Source organism: Poecile atricapillus, chromosome W (assembly GCF_030490865.1).
Source record: "Poecile atricapillus isolate bPoeAtr1 chromosome W, bPoeAtr1.hap1, whole genome shotgun sequence".
NCBI classification, from domain to species: domain Eukaryota; kingdom Metazoa; phylum Chordata; class Aves; order Passeriformes; family Paridae; genus Poecile; species Poecile atricapillus.
Genome location: NC_081288.1, coordinates 7,776,211 through 7,799,306, shown reverse-complemented (window position 1 = coordinate 7,799,306; position 23,096 = coordinate 7,776,211). Strand labels below are relative to the sequence as shown.

Below are 23,096 nucleotides of genomic sequence, written 5' to 3'. Positions count from 1 at the left end.
TGGCCCCGGGGCCCCTCAGCGAGGCGGGGCGGGGAAGGCGCCGTGCGCTCCGCGGAGCCGCCGCCGCTCCGGGCCCCGCTCCGTGCGCTCCGCGGAGCCGCCGCCGCTCCGGGCCCCGCTCCGTGCGCTCCGCGGAACCGCCGCCGCTCCGGGCCCCGCTCCGTGCGCTCCGCGGAGCCGCCGCCGCTCCGGGCCCCGCTCCGTGCGCTTTGTGGCGCCGGGCGGGCGGGCGGAAGCGCCGGGCGGGCGGGCGCGGGCCCTTCCGGCGGGCTCGCAGCGCCTCGCCCCGCCGCCGCCTCCGCCTCCCCCGCTCGCCGCCCGCCGCCGCCCTGCGACTCCATCCTGGTACTTGGGAGTCTCCATCCTGGTTTCTCAAGTGCCCGGACCCAAAACAGGAAGTAAGTGCGCGGGGCCCTGCGGGATCGCAGGGCCGGGAGCTCCGGGCAGCGGCGGCGGCCGCGGGCGGAGGGGAGGGGACGGGGCGGGGAGCGGCCGTGTGCGGCCCCGCGGTTCGGCGCGCTCGGGCCGGAATGCCGGCCGGGCGGGCAGGGCCGGGCGGGCAGCGGAGCCTGCGGCGGGGCCGTCCAGCGCCGCCGCCCGCCGAGGGCACGGGAAAATGGCGGCGGCCGCCCGGGGCCAAATGGCGGCGCTGGCGGCCGCGGGGCAGCGGGGGCTGAGGCGGGCGCGGAGCCGCCGCCCTGGGGGCCGTGCCGGGGCAGGGGCAGGGCCCCGGCCGCTGCCTCCCGCCGGCCGCTCTCCTGGGAGAGCCCCGCGGCAGCCCTGGGCCGCGGCTCCCCGCCATCCCGGGGAGCTGCCGGGCGTCGGCAGCGCTGCGGACAGGGAAATTGGGAAGCGGACGGAGGGACCGGCCCTGGAAATTACTAAACCCGGCTCCCTTGGGAGGACAGGGCAAGGGGAGGCCGGCCAGCGCGTTTGTTTTATTATGTTTTATTCTTTTTTTAATTGTTGTTGTTCCTGGTTTTAACTCCCTCCCCCGTACCTGGATGTCTCTAATAAGAGGCCACCTGCACGATCGCTGGGACTGCGCTTGGGGGTATCCTGAGCCTTGTGGATTTTGTCTGTTTTGTTTCATAATCTCTTTTTTTATTTCCCAGCGAGAGTTGTGATTTGAGGTTGCTTAGGGCAAGTGGAGTCTGAAATGTGCGACTCTGCCAAGATCAGGGGTTTCATCTTAGAGCGGTACCGGGATTTTCTGCACTAGAGTTATGCTGTTTTACCAAAATAAAGGATTCCGGTTGGAAAAGCCTATTTTTCCCCCTAAATTTTTTTTTCCTTTTTTTTTTTTCCTTTTTGAGGTCTCTTTATTCTTGGTTGTGCCCTTGGGTGTGGCAAAGTGTATTGCACTTGTACCAGCTACTTCTTCAGCTGACTGATAGTATTTGTATGTATTCATTCACAAATAGTTACACTGTTCAGCCCACCTGGCCATTGTTAGTTGAAATAATCTAGAGAATGCTTGTTGTTTGCCAGTGCTGCTCTGGCTACAGATGTAAGTTGGCCTCTTGACAGCATAGTTAGAATTCCTTTGCAAAACCAGGAGATGCAGGTTCTTCATTGAGATGGACACATCTCGTTCAGATTTTCATTTACATCATTTCATGTGATTATAATAATAAACAAGTTCATGATGTTTTATGACTTATTGAAAAGATTGAACATTAATTATAACTCCTTTAGTAGAATGCCCAAAAATACTGATTTTTGTCTTAACCACACAAAAATATATAAATTTGCCATATAAGAGAAAAAGACCTCTCTAGTGTGTTTTTCATGTTCTAATAGGTCCCCTTTTTTTGAGCATCATTTCTGTGCACATCTGTCCATCAGAAAGCAAGAAAGACTTCTCTTTGCTTATCAGTCTTACAGTTAGGATAATTTTTCTTGCATGCTAAAATTCTACCCATTGTTTATAAAGGTGAAGAAGTTACTGAAATGCTTGGCATGGAAGTGGATTTACATGAAAGGAAAAGAATTTTAGTACATACGATACTTGGGAAGATTTTTATCCATAGCCATAAGCCATTTTGTGCCCAGGAGCCAATTCCTAAAAAAAGAAAACTTGAAACTTGGTGCTTACTTCTTTTGAAAGAGCTAGAACATAGATTTATTTTGTTTTGTGTTGTTTTTTCCCCCTGTGTGACATTTAAAGCATGTTAAGTACTTTTTATTAAACTTTCAATGGACAGGCTAGAACTCATGGAGTTCTGCCAAATTTGGATCAATGCAAATGAGGACACTTTGTCCCATTGTCTCCCATATATTCTGTTTCAGTGATGGCCCACTTCTGTAAATACCACTGTTGAGTAGGATGCAAGTGTTCTTAAAGGACTGTAATCTCATGCTGATGCAGATTAAGAAATCCTTGTATGCCCCAGACTCAGGTCTCTGGTTCCTTTTCATATCCATTCTTGGCAGCTGTTAGAGAAAATTTCTGCGTGGTGGAATTTTAAATTTGGGCAGAACCCATTTGGTCTGGAGTAAAGTTGAGGGGGTTTTGTAGAATATTAGCATAACAGCACTGGCACTAGTTGAATAATAAAATCTACTGATAATGTACTGGGAGTACTGGCTTGGTGTGGAATACACTAAACATTCAGGCTTCCAAAAATACAAGGTCCTGTAATGATTTTGTTTCCTTATTGTTACTCTTGAACAAATGCCTCAAAATCCCAATGTATTCCATGGGATTGTTCCAGTTAAATACCACAGTAACTGGAAACCTCTCTTAATAATCTTCAATTTTTGCTTTTTACAGGACTTAGTGAAACATGCTTATTGCCCAATGGAGAGAACACAGTCTTTAATACAACTTGGTATAGAAGTTTTAAAAGATTTACAACAGTCCACTGAAGACTAGACGTAACATTCAGTTAATAACTAGGGGCAGTGACAGAATTCTCTCTGCAAGAGGAAATATACTATTTCTTAGAAGTGCTTAACTTTTACAGCCCACAGAATAATTGAGCCCATCTGCCTGATGAGGGTTATTTAGAATTAAAGGAATTTTGTATTAGGAAGTTCAATTTTTTATTATCAGCTTGTACAGTCAGTTTTGCAGGTTTTTTTTCTGCCATAATTATGCTGCATGCTTCCCTAATAAGTAAGAACTGCTCTATTATTTGGCTTTAGTGGAAGACTTATATTGGAAATCTGTATTGAATGAGTCTTGTAGACAAAGTATTTTCCCACCTTTTGGCTGGATGTTGAAACTTACTTGAAATTGTAGTACTGCTCTAAAAAATACTGGGTTTGGTAAATACACACAGAAATCCAACAAGGCAAAGAATGCTTATTGAGTTGACACTGATTTCTAAGGTGCTATTTCATTATGGATTATGGCATCCACACTTTTGGTGCATGTCTAGCCAACACTTCTCTTCCCCAAAAGCTAACACCCTCTTTCAGAACATGAAATATTAGTGATAGATTGGCATCTCTGTGAAGAATGCGAATGAATCATGGATTAAAGACAAGCCTTGTGTTGTTCATTTAAAGCTCAAGTAAACCTTTTGTTTAAAATAAAACTTGTTTGCATTTTCAAAAGCACACTTAGTGAAGCTGTGAAAAGAAGGTGATATTTTGAAGGTGATGAGACTACTCAGGTCCTAATTCTCACTAATTAAGAAACCTTGGCTTTCATTTACTTTGCATTTAGCTTTTGCAAGAGCAGATGTGTGGATGTGCAGGTGTGTGTAATGAGCAGAATTCACATGGCACATCCCGAAGCCTGTGCCAGGGTCTGGCATTGTCCAGCAGAGCTCTGGCTTCCGCACTGTGATGGATCGAGGTGAGCACAGTGGCCCTGCAGCTGGGACCAGGAGAAGGCATCAGAGGGTGTTGGCTTGGGCAGCAGGTGAATGTGTCAGAGTACCTGATAGCTACATCATTATTTTCGTGTGAAACAATGAGGTTTGTTAGATCTGGGGAATGTTTCCTATTCACTCAAATAGGTACAGTTTTTCCTGACTTTGGTCACTCTTCATGTATTAATGGGTTGGTGCCCCTGTCCTGGGGTAAATGTAGCTTGAAATAACCTGGTTGGTTGGTTTTTCTTTCAGTTTTCTTGTATTTGTAAGGTGTAATGAATAAAAAATTGTGTCCAAAATACACATTTGACTTTGACTTCGTTTCTCATGTTCTTTCTACTGTTTTCAGTTGTGGCCCGAGGCCATATGCATTAAAGTTGATGGGAATCAAATCAAGGATTTGGATCTTTTTAAGTTTTTATCAAGGCTTGGTCAAAGTTATTACCTTTACTCAGAAAACTTAAGATATGCTAAATCTTGAGTATCTTACACAAAGCATCATTTTTTGGGGGAGAGTCTGCACTTACAGGTGGCATAAACCATTTCTGGGAAACGGCAAGGAGTTATAAACTCATCCTCAATCCATGAATTACATTGAGGAATATTTCTTGGGAAGTCACAGGTCCTTGAACAAAGTACAGTGCCCAGTGTTGGGTGCTCTGCAGTTCAAGCTGACAGCTGCAGATGTGTGACTTGATCAGAGGAGTCAGTGGTGTGCTGCCTCAGCCACTGTCTGGTAAATCCTGTTACAGTTCTGGATGGAAGTGTCAGGGTAGCACCTACTGATCCTGGTGTAGCTTCCTCCCCATCTCTGGGAATGCCATGTTTGGACATATGGATCCTTTTTACACTGTGTCCTGTTCCCTCCTAACTTGCAAACCAGCAAGACAGAGAATGTGAAGGGATTAATTGCCCTGTGTTTTTTATTTGGTAGCCAAATCCTCTAAATACACAGATTGATTTTCATCAAGTCCTAGGTAACTGCTGAAAGAATGACCCAGCTTTGCTGTGCCTGTTCTCAGTTTTCATCAGTCTTGGAATAAGAAAAAAGGAATGTTCTGCTCTGTCTTCTTCTGTGGATGGTGCTATAGTTTCCACTGTTTTCAGAACTTCTGTAGGTGAAGTAAATGACTGTTGTAATGTGTCTTATAAATCTCATGTCTTTCAGGCCTCTAAAATGGTGAAAAGAAAAGTGGGTGCTTTCAACTGATTGTAGAAAAATAAATGTTGTGACAACTAGTTAACATAAAATTAAGGAAGAATCCTCCAACTCATTTCCAGTAACTTTAGGGATTTTTACTACAGCAGTCCCTGTAGTAAAACTTACTCAGAAAGTACATATGAATGTGAAAAAGAGAATCTGTTAATTTTGGCCCAGTTTGTTCACTCCCCAAAAGCTAAATTAATAACTTAAAACTGGGTTGAAAAAGTTACACTCTGCTAATTTAGCTGTAACGCTTTGGATGTGTTTCTTCATGTTTTAGCATTAAGGATGCCTCTTTTGGTTCCTAAAATGAGTATTACAGCCGTGCAGCAAACATCAGCTTCTAGTGAAGGATATAGCACGGGCTGTAAAACTCAGCAGCAGATGAATCCCAAGGAAGTTACTCCCTCCTACGCTTGCGTGTGGCAGGGAACTGTTGCTGATGGTAGATGTGAAAGTAAGTTTGAGAACCCTCTGATTTAAAATGTCAGTGGTATGTCAATTTTTTTACATGTTCAGAAGGGTAATATCACTTCATTTCAGGAATCAGTCACTGTGTGTGCTTAAAGATATGCCAAGTCTTCAACAAGCTTGAGAGGTGAGAAGTAGTTTTTTAGGACTGGCAGTAGTTTTATCTTTCTAGGATAACACTTCTCTTGGGAATCTTCAATACTGAAGAACATGTTTTCTGATTAAAAATTAAATAATCCCCTCCTGATGCAATAGTGTTAACATTATATAGGGAATTTGAAATCCAGGTTGTAAATTCCACTTGCATATGAGTATGTGAGTATCCCTGCCTAGTACATGGAAATTTTTTTATGTATTTGTGATTTCTTTTTTCTAAAGCTATAGCCAGATATTTTTAACAACATTTTGGCTTCAAAATAAAAGTTGTAAGTACTTTTTTTGTTGTTGTTGACATATGAGTAAACACAGAAAAAGGACTGAGCAGTTAAAGGAGAAATAGATGATATTTTCTTTTTACAAATCTCTGCCAGTGTCAACAAAAGCAGGCTTAAACCTTATGAAATCTTTGCAAAGTTTCTGGATATTTTAGATGTGATTTCTTTTAGCTTCTGCAGCAGCAAATGCTGCATCTCTTTGTGTTTGGATAAAACTTTTGTTGTGGGGTTCTGCTTTGTTTTATTTCAGAATTACTGCTGGTGGTTTACATAGAATTTCTTATAAACTTTGTGTTTCATTGTAGTACTTTCATAGTGGAAATTAAATTATCAAAGACACTTCATATTGCCCTAATTCTGTGACTTCAATGTATGTGTCTTATCCTGGATTACTTGTCTCAATATCTTTTTGTACTGGTGATTGCTTGCAACCAATTTTTCTGTTGCTCTTGTTGTTTATATGCCAAAGAAAAAATGCAAGTTTCAAGTTTAGTTGTATGCATGGAAGGAGAATAAAACTTTGCAAGCTGGCACTCTATAAATAGTGCAGCTGTGACTAATAGAACACTAGAAAAATATTTGTCAGTCCTGACTGACTTTCAGTTCTATAATAGCAGAATTATTAAGTTAACAGTGGAGCAAATACTGGACAAAAGTCACCAGATGTGAAGAATTTCAAAATGCTGAAAAAATAATAGCCTAAGTTTGCGTTTGAAAAAACAAATCAGTGGATTGCAAATTCTCCTCATAGGGAGTTTAGGTATTCTTTTTAGCTGGAAAAGTTACTTTAAAGCAATCTGGTTTTACCTTGTGCCATGTATGTGTGCAGGAAAGTAAAGGTAGGTGAATGTCTGAAATTGTGGATTTTTCATGTGAAAGAGCAGGCTCATTCCCTGTGGGAGTTTGTGCTGGTTGTTTGGGGTATGGAAGCAGCTTTATGGTCCAAGTAGAGTCCTGCTGCAGAAACATAATCAGTGTGTTGCTCTTTCAGGTTTGAGTATGAGCACAGTTGAAGAAGAGTCTGACACAGTGACAGTAGAAACCGTGAACTCTGTGACTTTGACTCAGGATACTGAAGGGAACCTAATTCTTCATTGCCCTCAAAATGGTATCGAATTGTATTACATAGTACTTCTTTTTCTTTGTTTTGATTGATCTGACCACCATACATCCCTGCCCACAAATTCTGTGAGCTACTCAGGTGCAACTTACTGTGCAAGAACTGTTCTGCTTTGGTTTAAGGAGTGATAAAGTGTTGAATTAGGTATAAATCCCAAAGCTGCGCGTGCCCAACAAAGATACAGCTGCTGAGGTTTATTTCAGTTGAAAGGGATTCTTAAAACCAAGCACATACCCAAATTTCTGTAGCCTAATTTGTGTTTGACAGGCTGTGGATGGGATTTTCAAAGAAAGTGCATATTGAAGAAAGCATGTGAACTGTTGTTGCCCATAACTTAGACCAGGTTCCTGGGCAGCAGCAAAGCGCTGAACCAGCCTGTCACATTTGCTGCTATTTGCTTTGGCCCATTTTTTGGGAGAATTCTGTCCAAGGTTCCACTTAGCTTACAGGAAGTAACCTGGGTGTGTTTTTGTTTTTAGAAGCTGATGAAGTAGACTCTGAAGACAGCTCTGAACCTCCTCACAAGAGGCTTTGCTTATCAGAGGATGATCAAAGCCTTGATGATTCTACTCCGTGCATTTCTGTTGTTGCGGTTCCAAGTAAGTTCTTTGATGTACTCCTGTAGCAAATATATCTGTTGGTGAAAGTTAAAAGTGGACTCTTGAATCACAGTAGAATATTCTGTATGGGTTTTTTTTCTTCCAAATTTTATTAATATACTTGGGTATCATACTTTTTTTTCAGCCTTGGATAGTTTTGCAGTTATCAGTACTGGCAAAATAAGCCTGTACTTAAAGTAGTTCAGAGACCTGCAGGCACAATTGTATTGAATAAAATGAAGGATAAGTAAATGAACAACTAGATGCTCTCCTGCAGAGAGATTTGGGGTTTTTTTAATGATCAGACAGTACAGTTAGTATTTCAGTGTTGTGTAAGATTGAGGTGTATGTAAAAGAGATTGATGTAAAAAAAGGATGAATTAGTCTTCTGGAAATTGACTAAAGATTAGAAAGTTTAATAAATCTCCTAAAGGGAAACTAAACCAGATCTGGTTAAAATACCAATTTGCAATACCTAGGAGTATTTTAGCCTGTTTGTTTGGTAGAACTAGGGATAAATTCCTTAGAACTAAAGGCGTTATGTTGAAGGAGGACTAGGGGAAATGCATGCAGCCAAAAGATTTGAATGTTGTCCTTAAATAACTGGAAAATACTGAAGCTAGGGCTGGAAAAGAAATACCGATACAGTTTCAAATTTTTGCATCAAACAAATTTTGTTCACGTTTCACATTAAGTCATTGTGGTAGTCAAGCATAAAACCAAAGGTTTTAAAATCCATATTTAAATTTTACGAAGAGAAGCAGTTGATAATCATTTTAGTGAATTTACTGTGTCAACAAAAAAATACTGAATAAGGCTCTTCAAAATTTTCACTTCAAAGGTAGCAATTTATAAAACTTGTAGCATGTGTAAAAAAATGCTTCAGGAGTTAAGTATGTAACTAACTTACCCATTCTGAAGTTTCAGAAAATGATCAGAGCTTTGAGGTGACCATGACTGCTACCACTGAGGTAGCTGAAGATGAGATTAATGAAGGAACTGTTACCCAGATTCAGGTACAGTAAAACTTCAAAATTTACCTGTTTGATGTATGCTTTTGTATAAATTGAAGTATCAGAAATGCTTAATAAATGAATAAGACTCTATGGAACAAATGTATGTGAGCATGGATCTTATTTGTAAAAATGCTGGTCTGTAAAAGGACAGTTGAATAATTTTATATATGAGAGAGGGTATTTATAGTCTTAAGTTACTGCCCAAAGAGCAATACTGCAAAGAGTAATGGAGATAACCCTCCACTGGTAATTACATGTGATCTGCATAGAAGACAAATTTATCTGTTATTTCTGTCATTCTTTGATTATAAGTTAGTCTTTATAACAGGCTTAAGTAGGCTTTGTCTTGTCACCAGTCCTAACAGTTACAGGTAGTTTTCATTGTGGGTATACCATGTTCAAAAGTTCCAGACTGTTGATGCTGGATATAGTCCTGTTTCCACCACAGCCAGTGAGATTCTTCTTACTTACTATACATTAAACAAGATGAAGAATATTACCTAATTAATTCTCACAACATTTGTGTATTAATACGCTAAATCTTACTGAAGTGTTCTAAGAAAGGCAGTAGTTACAATGTTGTATCTAAGACATGACACTTTTGACAGTCCGCAATATGACGAGGTGAGCTGATTTAATTTTCCTTCTGTCTCCCTGTTAATTGCAAAGTGATATAAACAACTGAATACCTGACTGTATTGTTTCATATTGGTCTTTTCAAGATTCTTCAGAATGAACAGTTGGATGAAATCTCCCCAATGGGCAATGAAGAAGTATCAGCTGTTAGTCAAGCCTGGTTCACAACTAAAGAGGATAAGGATTCTCTAACCAATAAAGGTAGAGTAATTCAAGTGCAGTTCTCCCATGCTGTTGAAAGGTAACCTATTCCAAATGTCTCAGGACATTTTGCAAGTATAAAGTAATCTCTGGTCTGGCTTTTTGGAGATGGGCCATGCCTGCAGTGGTGACAGTAGTGGCCACAGTAGAGAAGGGCTGTGAGTGCTGTGTGTAAGCCCAGATGGTCTGGTCAGGGGGTGGGAAGCTGCAGCACAAGTGGGGGACACCAAGAAGAAAACAGTCCATGCTCAGGTTAATGGCATTGCTTCAGAAGAAGAGGGCTCCTGCAGACCAGGACCTAATGAAATAATCCCTGCTACTCCTAAAAGTTCCAACCCATTGGGCATTCCTCCCTTTCCAAATATGTCTGCAATCATAGTAGTTGCTGAACTCAAGAGCTTTTGTTTTTTTCTTTCCTCCCCACAAGGGAAGTGCCTTTCTAAACCTAGAAAAAAAATTTAGTGTCAAATGAAGACATGTTGTCTCTCTGGTTTCCTCAGCCCCTCTACTGTTTTTCTTACTTCGACTTTTTTGAAACCTTTAGGAAGAACCACAGCATTGTAAGCTAGTCAGAGGAGGGCACTCAATGTGATTCCAGTTAAGAGATTAATAACTTGAGGAAGACATTTCTGGTAAAATATGCCAAGAAAAGTATTTGAGAATCTCTAGTGGCTGAACTTTTCTTGTAAGCTCTGTGGTTTGTCACAGAGATCAGCAGTGTAGGAATGCCAGTGTGTGTCTTTTACAGTAGCTCAGACTTTGGCATGTGTTACCTGAGCTCATCATTTTATAGCAGTCTCCACTTGATAATGCTTTCTTCCCAGACCTGTGGGCAGGTTATGATAATCTTGACTATGAATATGCAAACATTTGAAGTACAGAATATATGTCCTTTCCTAAAATTGTTTGGTATTAGAGGTTATTCCATGTGAAGTGTAACAGTGTCTCATTAAGTCAGTTCAGAGGCTGGGACCTGCGTGAATCACAGTTACATGAATACAATATTTTTCTGTCTGTAACAGTGGAAGAAGAGATTGAAGTTATGGGGCACAGGGAAAGAGTGCTCTCTCACCAGTTCCAGTGGAATTAGTAGTAATGCCTGTACTTTCCGTTATAATTGGATTTGAGTAAACAGTCTCTTTGGTGTGCTCTGTCTCTCAGCTCTGGTAATTAGCAGGCTGAGAAGGAAGTACCCTGATTTTTCTGAGCAGAGGTGGGCAGGTAGCCAGCACACACCAATATGTAAACTGGGTCACACACACTGGCATAAGCTTAATTAAAAGTATGGTATGACCATAAAGGGAAAAAGGGGTAATTTAAAGTAAGAATGTTTTAATGTTTTATTGATAGACTTCAGGTTTGAAATTTTCTCTGAGTAAAGTTGGTTGGGTTTACATTCAAAGCTTAGCTGGCACTGTAGTTACTAAAGGCATAGACAGAGAGGAAACATTGTTTCTATTGGTTTGCCACTTTTATTTGTGAAAGTAAAAGACCCACCGCAAGGTTTTATGCTGACTGTGACCCCGGAGCATTCCTCCCAATGCAGGAAGAAGGAGAGAGATGGGGGGCAGCTTGTCAAAAAAGGCTTAATAGAGCATTTGCCTCTATGAAAAGCACTCACAGTAGGTGGCACTATTCTCATGTTCAGGAGTGTTGAGGCATGCAAGAGAACCCCACCTTGTTGCCAATTCTTCAGGTAATGTTTTGAGTCATATTTTAAGTACCAGCTTCTGGAATCATTTTGAGTCCATGGAAATTTCAGCTGTCAGTTTAAAGACAGAAATTTTCTAGTTGCAGCTGAAGAGAAAGCCTGAAAATGTGACTTGACAGCACACAGAGGAGTTCATGTTCTGTTTTTAAAAATGGGATGTTTTTGAAGAGGGGTCTGACTCACATTATTTAAATATTAGTTGATCATTACTGTCAGTTATGAAATCATATCTGTTTAAAATGAATGCTAGTTATATTTTAGTAGCTAAAATTACTCTTTTCCGTGTTAATTGCATTATGGGTCATGTTTTCAGATGCTTCTGTTCATGCTGTTTTTCTGGCCTTCACTAATTAGTTATCATTTCTATTTTCAGGCCATAAATGGAAACAAGGGATGTGGTCAAAGGAAGAAATTGACATTTTGATGAGTAACATTGAGCGTTATTTAAAGGTATGTTTAGAGTGTGTTCCCTGCTCATTGATGTGGTGATGCAGTTCCTGCTAGAAACTAACTCCTTTAGAACATCCCAGAATACTCAATAAGTGATTTGGATTGTTTTTTTGTGGGAATGGTCATTACCCATTTGAAATGCATAGGAAAATTTTATTTATAGACAGGATTTAACTACTACTGAATGTAACATTGCTTTTAATTTTTGTTCTGGATATAGCCCATTTTGAGTACCATGACATGACATTTTGCATGATTAAATCTCTTTCTCTGACATTGAGGACTCATAAAACCGTTGTTGAAGATTCTGGAAAAAAATTACACTAGCAGTAGAGATAATTTTCCTTACTGAGCACTGAATACAACTTCCAGATGTTCTTGGTGCCAAGTCTATGATTGTGTACTACACTAGCAGAATGTCTGTGTCTGCTTTCTTCCCCTTAAATTTTTTGGGTTGGAGTTCAGTTTAAATGGGCATGTGATGAACATGCTGATGGTGATAATTGCCTGTAAGTCATACTTGTGGTAGGCTTGCAGCTGAGAATATTGAGCTGAGCCCTTACAACTGAGAATATATAGCCTGGATATTACAGTTTCACCATCCTTCACTTGTGGTTTCAAAAAAAAAGCCCTGAATTTAGTGTTCATTGGGATAAAAATCCGTAATATTAGTTGAAGAGTATCTGTCTGCCCACACACATATTAGAGTTTCTGCCACAAAATCATTCATGGGTAATACTATGTTTTAAATCTAGTGAAGCTTTTTTAGGCTAGCTGAATAACTTTTCTGAGTTACTGATAAATTATTTGGTTCATTCTTTTCCCTTTCTTGTACTGCTTCGAATAATTGCAATGTAGTGATTCTTAGTTTAAGCTGAAATTGAGCTTTACCATTATATTTCATTGCAGTGTTTTTGTATTGAATTTATTTGAGTTTCTGTCAAAACAAGAAGAGTAGTTTAATTGAAAGAAATTGCTGTTGCATAAGGAATATCTAAAATTATGTAATGAATCAGTATAGCAGTTTGACAACTTTCCCTTGTATGGCCCCAGACTAATTCCACCACAGTACATATTCCATGATGTTCTATATGATGCTTCAATTTTTGATCTTAATATATACATTGGACAGATTTTTATTTTTTTTTATTATATGTGGACAGGTGTTAGAATTTCTGTGTCTCCTTGGACTCCAATGTAAAAAAAAAATCAAAAAAGCAAAACCTAGTGTTCAAAAATCTAGTGTTCAAGAGTTTGTATTTGAGGGAGCTAATCCATAAATACTCGGTTTTCCTTTTGGACTGTAGTATTTGTGATACTGAGAAAGTTGCATAATGGCTTCAGTTTTTGTGTTCTACTTCTTGATTCCGAGGAGACTTTATCTAAGGTGTTTTGTTTGTGGTTTTTGTTTTTGTTTTGTTTTGTTTTTTTTAAATGCTTTGTTCTAGGCCCGTGGAATAAAAGATGCCACTGAAATTATATTTGAAATGTCAAAAGATGAAAGAAAAGATTTCTACAGGACAATAGCTTGGGGTCTGAATCGGCCTCTCTTTGCTGTCTATAGAAGAGTTCTTCGCATGTATGATGACAGAAACCATGTTGGAAAGTATGAAACCCTCTAATGCTGCATGGTTTTATTGTTATGATTAGGGTCATGTATTTATGCTTGACATGTTCTATGTGAGACAGAAAATTTTAGCCAAACAGACCTAGATTTTGCTAATATGCCACCTCTGTTCAATTCTGTTAGATAATCCTTGGCAATAGTTGTGTTCAATTGATGGTATTCAATGACAGCTTTAAAAAACAGACAAACAAAAAACCCAAAACAGAGGTGAATACAGCTTCTGATATGATGAGAGGACTTGGACACAAGCATGGATCTGAGCTGAGATGTAACTTTTTGTAGAGCTGTGACCTGGAAGTAATTGATCTTCACGCCTTACGTATGCCCTTGCTTGCCATTCTTTAAAGCAGTGACCTGGTGCCATCCAGAAAAGATACTATATTTTAGTTTTTGAAGGTAGTTGAAAATTAAAAATATCTTCTCAGTGCTGATACAGTTTTTTGATGGAAAGTCAGCTTTATGGTGATGGTGAACTGGGACAGTAAGGAAGAAGCTGGTTATTTGAAAGACTAATGCAGAAAATTCTAATTCTGTTCATAGGAGTAAGATCATGGAGAATGAGGAATTTTTCTGACAAATGAGAGGAATCTTATACCAGTTAACCTTAGAAATGCACTAATGTGGAAAATGGCATTTGTTCCTCATATTCTTCCAGAGTATTCAGTCAGATTGTTTCTTACAGCTGAAATTTCTTAATCTCTTGTTGTAAGAGACACATTTGTGTGCTGTGTGGTTAGTAAAATAAAAATATTTATGCTGTATGCTTTCTGTTTAAAATAATGTCTTTTTATTTGCCTGTTGCTTAGGTACACTCCTGAGGAAATTGAAAAACTTAAAGAGTAAGTTATCTTGTAAAAAAGATATTCTTTGTTTATATTTAGGAGCTTGGTCAATTTTTAAAGATTTCCATGTATGAGATCGCTGAAGAGTTACAAGTAAATTTGTCTGCTCCAACACTATCAAAAAATAGCAGTTACTATCTAAAGAAAAATGTGTGTTCAGGATTTAATAGTGTGCAATAAAGTTCTATAGCAAGGCTTCTGTTGTAACTAGGAATGTTTCAGATTTTTACAAGCACAGTCAATATTTGCGTTTATGAGAAACAGAGCTTCCATTTCTTTACAAAATCTGAACAAAGGTTATTCCTAAAGGAAGTGGCAGGTCAAGAGTGGGATCTCCCCTAGGAGGTATTATAGATACAGAAGTTATCAGTACAGCTCAAAAAGCCTGATTTTGAGTATGAACCTGATAGATCAAGGAGATAGGGCTGTGGACTTTATCCCCTCCTGCACGTTTCCAGGGCTGTGCAGTTGGAAGAAACTGTTGGACTGAAGCAAGGAGGGAAGGGAATATATTGCATTGCATTGATGGATCTGTGTGGATCAGTTGAGCTGGTTTGTGTCATTCACAAGGTGCCTGTGGTTCCAGATGTGTCAGAACTAGTCATGGATCAACATTTTAAGCAACCTGCTGTCATGTGAAGGAGGAAGATGATCGTTAAAATGAGGAACGTGATTATGTACTGTTTTTCTTAATTTAAATTGTAGGATACCTGGGTTTTCATTGGACATTGTTTAAATTTCTCAAGTGTTCTGTACACCACCTGAAAATCACTGAGGAACCTGTATAGAATGGAAATCGGCTGTTTATCTAAACATTCATATTGTGTTTAACACACTCATTAAGCCTCAAAATCTTCCTGCAAGACAGATATTACACATTTTACAAGTATCTTGTGGCTTAGCTGGTCCAAAAGGACCAGAAACACATAGGAAAACGTAGCAGAAAATATTAATAGTAAAGTAGCAAAGTGATTTCCGTATTCTCTCTTTAAGCCTGTAAACTGCACATTCATCCTGTTTCTATTAGAGAATATTTGATATTTTGGTAATTTCCTAACTGGTTATAGTGCTAATGAGCACATTTCTCTTTAGGCTGAGAGTGAAGCACGGTAATGATTGGGCCACAATAGGAGCTGCCTTGGGGAGAAGTGCTTCATCTGTAAAGGATCGATGTAGGCTGATGAAGGATACCTGCAACACAGGTGACGTAAATGCTGGTGTCAGAAATGGATATTCTGGTTAAAATTCTGTCCCTTGTGTTTAACAGTTATAAGATATCTTGTGTCAAGAGAGACACAGATGCACTTCAGAAGTACTCTTTATTTTGTAATGTATATATTCAAGTATAAAGGAAAATTCAGTCAGACCTCATGTGAATAATGTCCACTAAATTGCTGCATGGTTATTGCACTCCAGCTAATACAGTTCAGATAGCTTGGATTAGTTTGCTTTGCTCATGGTTTGGACAAGTTCTGTGTGGCCTTACTCATCTGTGAGAGGAAGAGAAAATAGAAATTCAGCAGCAGAACAATGGAATTGTTGATTTAATCAAGAATGGATGTAATATAAATTATTAGTAATCAAGGACAGTTACATCTTCTTCACAGGTTAATACTTGCATCTGGAATAAGGTGTTGGACATGGAAGTTAAATGTCTGTCGGCATGTTACAGTTCAGAACAGAGGGTATGTGCTGCTAGTTAAGATGGAGGGCTTCTCTCTCTTTCAGGAAAGTGGACAGAGAAAGAAGAAAAAAGACTGGCAGAAGTAGTGCACGAGCTGACAAGCACAGAGCCAGGTGACATTGTCACACAAGGTGTGTCATGGGCTGCTGTGGCAGAACGGGTCGGGACGCGCTCGGAGAAGCAGTGCCGCTCTAAATGGCTCAACTATCTCAACTGGAAACAAAGTGGGGGCACCGAGTGGACTAAGGAGGATGAAATAAATCTGATCTTGAGGTTCGTTATTTTAGTTACTTTTAAAGGTTTGTAATATGTGTTGCTGGCAGGATTCCATTGGGGTCCATTTTGCTGGTTTCCTAGACACTGAAAATTCTAGAACCTTCCAAAAATCACTGCTGTGTTTACAGTTCCCAGAGATTTATTATTGAACATATTTTTTGTTTTTTGTTTTTTTAGTGAATGTTAGTGTTCGTGAAAGGTGTCAGATTGAAAACCCTGGAGACTGAAGTCTTCTTTATTCCACAGAAAAGGTACAGCACAGGCAGCAAACCGTGCAAGCTTCCCACACGTTGCCCCACCGATGCGCTTTAACCCTTAACTGGAGGGTAGCTCAGTCTCCCTGCCCGTTCAGTCCTTGGCCTCTCTGCTGAGATGACCAACAAGGGTCAAGTGTGGTGGTGGTTTCTGTGATGTGGACATCTTGTCTACAAAGAGCTAAACTGAGACTGTAAATTAATTTCATGTAGGCCACCAAACACTGATTGGATATCAGCATCTTTGACTACATTTGAACTGGCAACCTGGTAGTGACTTTGGAAATCTTTTGCTCTCTCCAGTCCTCCTCCCATTTTGAATGCCTTTAACTCAGGCTTTTTAGCCAGTGGATTTTTATGGTTGGGTGGGAATAAAAAGCCGAGACATCCAGGGAATCTAACGATCACTTGCAAAGTAGTATTAACAAATTTACTGAAGCTGTTTGACATGAACTCAAAATGAGGAGCCTGATTCCACATTTCAGAATGTGCTGGGTATATATTTCTTAATATTTCTGTTTTGGTCTGTCCAGATAGCCTTTACTCATCCTACAGGGCTGGTTTTGGTAGTTTTTTTTTACTTTTACTTTCTTCTTTCTTTAGCTAGCAAGAGTACTCTTGCTTTGTTTGTGAAGAGGACTTCCCTTAACTTCCACAAAAATATTTTCCCCTCACTATTCACGTCTCTTTCATACACTCCATGTACAGACAAGGGCAATTCAGAGATTTTTAGTGATTTTGAATAGATTCTGGTAGAGAAGACTGTCTCTTATCTGGAGAGCCTTGTGGGATTGATTTATGAGAAAATGTTTCATGCTATAGTTAACTTCATCTACTTTGGCTAAGAAGCATCTGAGAGAAGGCAAAAATCTGTGTTAAGGATGGATGGTTGTTACTTAGAAGAAAACAAGTAAATATCATAACATGAAATTAATTAAGTGAATGTTCAGAGTGAATCTCAGGAAGTATTTCCTGCCTTGGAGATGTGTTTGGGGAATGCTTTTTCAAAAAGAAAAGATGCAAGTACCACCACTTGGAATGCTTCACGATAATCTGATCTAAGACCTAATGTATAAGTAAATAAGGAGAATAATCCTGCATGGCAAGGAGATGGACTGGATCATCTAACAGGTCTAGTCCATCTTCTGTTGTTTATGATTCTGCTTGACCTCTGGCAGCGTGGAGCCTTGGAAGCCTGTGTCGATTCCTGAGCTCTGGTGGGCTGGTCACTAGCATGTCATTCTGCGCTGTTATGTGTGACACGGCCGGACATGTGCGACACCCCTGCTGGTCTGGAGGGCAGTTTCTAACAGGTCAATATTTTCTGTATCCTGCCAGGATAGCGGAACTTGAAGTTTCTGATGAAAATGACATCAACTGGGATTTACTGGCTGAAGGATGGAGCAGTGTCCGCTCCCCACAGTGGCTTCGGAGTAAATGGTGGACCATTAAAAGACAGATTGCAAACCACAAAGATGTTTCATTCCCTGGTAATGTACTGCTTGCACACATCTCTTCTGAAAGAGCCTTTCTCATATGTCAAAGGAATAGGGCTGCATTTTGTTGTCTGCTTACAGCATTGCTGGCCAAAGAGCACGTTGCTCCTTTGCTGGGAGTTACTGGCCCCTTGGAACTGCTGACTGAATTGCTCCTACAAGCAGTCCTTAAGTGTTTCAGTCAAACAGGCCAAGCTGCTGTGTACAACTGGACAGACTTTGCCATCCTTTCCAGCTTTGGCTAAAGTGAGAGCATGTATATAAGCAGCTCAGCTGGCAGATCTCAGATGATTCTGCTCTTTGGAGGGCAGTGACCTCTTCAGGTGGAAGAGGATATGTATCTGCAGCCTAACTATGGCCTCAGGGTAGATGTGTTGTCTTTATGATGTTAAAATGTAATCTCTGACGGGTGCTGAGCCTTAGCTGCAGACAGAAGGTTGATGTACTAGCTGCAGTGAGGAGGAGGGGAGGAATCAGGAGTATAAAGTTCCCCCAAATACATTTCATACCATTGTCCCATTCTGGCTCGGAGAAACTGGTGCCTAAGCCAAAAGGGTGTCTGTGACCTTCAGACCTCCCTTTGTCTGACTTGGGGAGAGGAAAAAAATTAGAGATTAGTCATTCCATAATTAATGAAAGATGTAATTTAATGCACACTTGTGCTGTGGTTGACAGTGTGGTTATATATTAGTCCTGCCTCAAGGCTGCAGCTGGGAAGAGCACCCCTGTTACCACACATTAATAGACAGTTGTTGCATCAAATAATTCATAATATAAATGCAGCACTGAATTAACAGGCTCTGCTCTCTTTTCCCTGACAAAGGGGAGATGTTTAGGCAGCTGGCTGTAATGAATTACAGAAAAGCTGAGGCTTCAGGTTTTGAAACCTGCTGTTACATCAGCCGCTCTCTCAGTAGGGCCAAAGCAATTGTGGAGAAGAAGGGTAGGTGGTTCTGTTGGAGCAATGGGCCTCTTCATGCACAGGTGAAGAATTGTGGTATAACCACAGTGGGATTCATTCTCTCTTGCTCCATGTTTTCAGTGACATTTTGTCAAGCTCTTGAACAAATCTGCTTCCGTGTTGTAGAAGATGGAGGATTTACTTCTGGTAGCAGCATTACACAGCTAATAATACTGGCACTTGATTGTAGCTTGGGGATATACCATGCATCATTTTAGAGAGTTCCAAACTTTTAGGGGCTGTGTGTTCTTTTTTCTCCCCCAGGCATCAGGAAATGCCTGGGTTCCATAAGGAAATGTATTTTATTGCTGTAGTTGACTATAAATGGTCCATGTATGTGCTAAATTTCTATTTTCTGTGTCTCTGGAGGTTGCTTAAGTTCCAAATTCTGTGGGATTTTGTTTGCTCTTTTCATCTTGGGTAAATCATCAGTTGCAGCACTTCAAATGTGCTTCTTCAACCTGCTCTAGCATGAGTCTTTTTTCTCTCAGTGCTGATAAAGGGTCTCAAACAGCTCCACGAGAACCAAAAAAACAATCCAGGGCACCAGCTTCCAGAGAACAAATGTGGCAGTGGCTTAGCAAGCAGTAACTCCAGCCCAGGGGTGCAGCACGTGCAGATCCGGGTGGCTCGCTTGGAGGAGAGCACGGGCAGTGCCCCAAGCCCCATGGCAGCTCTGCAGATCCCGGTGCAGATCACCCATGTCTGTAAGTACTGAAACAAGCCACTCACACAGAACCTGAAGCCTGCTTGTGCTAAGGTGGTGAAGGAGGAGTGAGCATGTCCTAAAGAGTTGTATTGATTTTCCCCTGGTCATGCCATAACTTCAGGTGAAACATTTCTGTGTTCTGTTTACCTGTTTCTCACTTTGTTAGGCAAATGTAGATATTGCTGTGATGGTAGTTCCAAGAAACTACAATTAGAGCACCTGGACACAGGTGTTGTAGGTGTCTGTGTGTGTGCACAAAGGAGTTTGCCACATAACCTGTTCTTTGTAGAGCCTTCAGTGCACAAACCTCTTAATGAAGACAGAGTATGTATGTTTGTTCCTTAAGTTGTTTCTGGTCGCTCTTGTGCAGAACAATGAACATCACATACTAGATCTCCTTTTGTAAATTATATAGACCACTGTCCCCAAGTTCTGATGCAGGACACTGAAGGGAAGGTGTGTTTTTTCCTAGTCCTTTATTATGCAGTTATTTGTAGGTGCAAACACTCTGGAAAGTGCTAGCTGCTAAGTCACACCAACATTCAGACAGGGTTCTGCTAAACTGCTGTATTTTATTTTTAAGTTGGTGCTTCCCATGCTCTTAAGGATGAACTTTACTCATTACCTAACATTGATTACCAGGTCTACTCTGAGTGTAGTTCTTATTGCTTGATTTTGTAACTCATCTTACTAAGTAATTCCAGTCACATGCAGCTGTCATCTGCACTGTATATTATTTTGCATCGTTTGTCATTTGTAAATTTTATTAGGAAAACTTAGTGCTTTTGTTTTGCTGATTACCAAATGAGTTACAGAATATTCTGAGTTGGAAGGGATCCACATGGATCATTGAATGCCAGCTCTTAAATGAATGGCCTGTACAGGGGTTGGACCTATAGCCCTGGCATTATTAGCACCCTGCTCTGACCAACTGAGCTAAGTAGTCTACAAACTGATTCTTCAGACTATGCCTGAACAGGCTTTTGGCAAACAATTTTCTGTTTTTAATTTTATTAGGTCGATCTGTCTTAATCTGTTTATTAAGTGCTATCTTCATTTTATGTGGTTTATTTTCTAATTAGAATGACAGATGACATCAAGCCAAGAACTTTTGGTCTGTCGTACTGTGTCAGTAGTCTCAGACATTGGATGAAGTTTGATCGAAGCTGATGGGTTTTGATGAGCAGGGAGGATGGGCTGGGATCCTGGAACCTTTAGTCCTTTCTGAATTGAGTCCTGTAATGGTTATTTTGTGACTTCACTTGCCCATGTCTGCCTAACAAGCCTTTTCCCCCATTTTAGTCTGCTTCTCTGAAGAATTTCTGGCTGTGTAATCACAATGAATTTTGTGTGTTTCACAGTCCCATGAGAGCTGAAGCTGTTAGCCACTTTCTGCTGCATTTGGTGGAAGGCTCAGGGTTTCAAAGGGGCAATTCCTGAGGTTTTATGAATATAGTGGCTGGGTAAATGACAGGCCATGCTTTACAGCCCTCTGCTACCGAGTACCAGGAAACCTGCAGCAGGAAACTTTGAACATGCCACTACAACAATAAAAGCTTCAAAAATGGAGCTTCTATCTTCTTAAGAGAGCAAAATTACTGTGTTTTGCAGCCACAGAGTCTTAGATAGCAAAATTTCCAGTGCTTGGGTCACTGTTACCATCTTGTAGATCTTTTCCCCTTTTGGTATTTAGGAAATTACTGGAAAGCCCCAGACAGAGTATTAATCTGGTTTCCTGGAACTTGTGATTTTTTTTTTTTTTTCACAAGTAAATAGAAATCATAATTATGGTTATAAAGTTTGGAGTACAAGTTGTTTGGACCTGGTGATCTTAAGATACCTGGTACATCAATTGTTTTCAGTGCTTCTCTTCATTGCTTCTAGAATTAGTGGAGCTAATTGTGTAAATAATTACATAGTTGTAGTAAAAATACTTACAGCTTTTATACTCTGTGGTCATAACATACAGGATAGGCAAATATCTTGGGAAGCATCTGATCTTTCATCGGGGGTGGACATACTTTGGAGGGCAGAAAAGATTAAAAATACAAAAAAAGAAAGAATAGTCTGTGGGAAACACAACAATATTAAGCCTGGCACCGGTTTAAAACAAGCAGTACATGATCCAAAAGGTATCATTAAACCAAAGGGTGTCGTTACATTAGAACCTCTTGCAAATCTCATTACAAAAAGTAATTAGATCATGTCAGAAACTTTATTTGTCTGCTTTTATCTCTGTGTGCTAAACCCATACTTAGTTTCTTTTGCTCTTTTGGATTGTAGAATGCTCTCTTTAAATAGTATTGTATCTTGGGTACCAATTAGAGAACCTTGTCATTAGGATTGCAGCCAGTTTTCTTCTTCCTCTGAGGGGAATTAACAGTACCCTGCCATGTATTAATTATAGTATGTTATGCTCTCTGCAGGGCTGAACATTCTGGTTTACATACTTTCCTTTTTTTTTCCTTCCTTTTGCAGCCTCAACCGATTCCCCTGCTGCTACTGTTGACTCTGAGACAATAACACTGAACAGTGGAACACTACAGACCTTTGAGATTCTTCCAGTAAGTAACTGGTGTTTGTTACTGTGTTTTTTGCTTTTCAGCCCAGCTACTTTTTAGACTATAGAACTGTGCATTTCAAAAAAAAAAAAAAAAAGAAAGGAAGGTTTTCAGGCAGAAATAAGAAGAGTTCTCAAACTTATTTCTGAAAGTGTAATCCATTAGGGCTGCTGAGTGAACTGTGAATTATAATTAAATGCTTTAAATTTTCTCTAATGCTATGAAGTTTTCCTTTGTGCTTGGATTTTTTCATTGTTGAAATCTGACATAAAGGAAACAGGAGAGCTCCCAGCAAGTAAAGATTGTGTCTGTTCCATTGTCCTGTAATTTATAGCATAGTTTCCTTCCATCTCAATGTAAAATTAAGTTGAATTTGTTCCTTTTTCACCTGCTGCTGTACAGCGTAGTACAGACCTGCTGGGCTCCTGCCCTTAATACTTGCCTTGGTAGCCCAAGGCTACAGATGACTCTTTTTTCTTCTTTTTGAGTGCAATGCAGCAGTCAGTGCAGAAGGGATTGGATTGGTGTGGTATTTTCCAGGGAGGACCAGTTAGGCTGGTCCACGTAAATCAAAATACTCCAGTATGTCCTGGGCAGTGTGTTTGGGTATTAAACCTGTATTGTCTTTTTAGTCTTTCCACCTGCAGCCGACTGGGACACCAGGTACCTACTTACTGCAGACAAGCTCGAGCCAAGGCCTCCCGTTAACCCTGGCAACGAGTCCCACCATGACCCTGGCGGCTGCGGCAGCTCCGGCCTCCCCGGAGCAGATCATCGTTCACGCCTTGTCTGTGAGAGCTCTGGGGTTTGGGCACTGGGGGAAGGGGAACATTGTAATGCAAGGCCCTGCACATGCACGTTAAATTTGCAAAGCAGTTCTTGAGTCATAACAATGTTACTTTGTTTAAAATCCTGAAGACTGAGAATTTGGGGGTTTGTGTATTGTTTTGAAAAAGCAACCTCTGGTTGCTTCAGAACTTAGCTTAGTGAGCAAGTTCTGAACAGCATGTCTCCATT

The 23,096-nt window shown here is 40.4% G+C and overlaps 1 protein-coding gene across 2 annotated transcripts in view; it reads left to right on the top strand.

Moving 5' to 3' along the window:
* Window positions 1–232: 232 nt before the first annotated feature.
* LOC131591932 (cyclin-D-binding Myb-like transcription factor 1) overlaps window positions 233–23,096 on the top strand; it is a 28,747-nt gene continuing 5,883 nt past the window's right edge. The window contains exons 1-15 of one of the 2 annotated variants that reach the window (XM_058863061.1): window positions 233–398; window positions 3,677–3,808; window positions 6,928–7,044; window positions 7,536–7,655; window positions 8,577–8,671; window positions 9,394–9,508; window positions 11,593–11,669; window positions 13,118–13,275; window positions 14,103–14,135; window positions 15,231–15,340; window positions 15,867–16,095; window positions 17,691–17,842; window positions 19,301–19,516; window positions 21,997–22,082; window positions 22,712–22,870. In XM_058863061.1, coding sequence (XP_058719044.1) covers window positions 3,799–3,808; window positions 6,928–7,044; window positions 7,536–7,655; window positions 8,577–8,671; window positions 9,394–9,508; window positions 11,593–11,669; window positions 13,118–13,275; window positions 14,103–14,135; window positions 15,231–15,340; window positions 15,867–16,095; window positions 17,691–17,842; window positions 19,301–19,516; window positions 21,997–22,082; window positions 22,712–22,870 — 1,677 coding nt within the window. In that variant the 5' untranslated portion in view covers window positions 233–398; window positions 3,677–3,798. The remainder of the gene's footprint in view (window positions 399–3,676; window positions 3,809–6,927; window positions 7,045–7,535; window positions 7,656–8,576; window positions 8,672–9,393; window positions 9,509–11,592; window positions 11,670–13,117; window positions 13,276–14,102; window positions 14,136–15,230; window positions 15,341–15,866; window positions 16,096–17,690; window positions 17,843–19,300; window positions 19,517–21,996; window positions 22,083–22,711; window positions 22,871–23,096) is intronic. The other variant, XM_058863063.1, reaches the window with a different exon arrangement.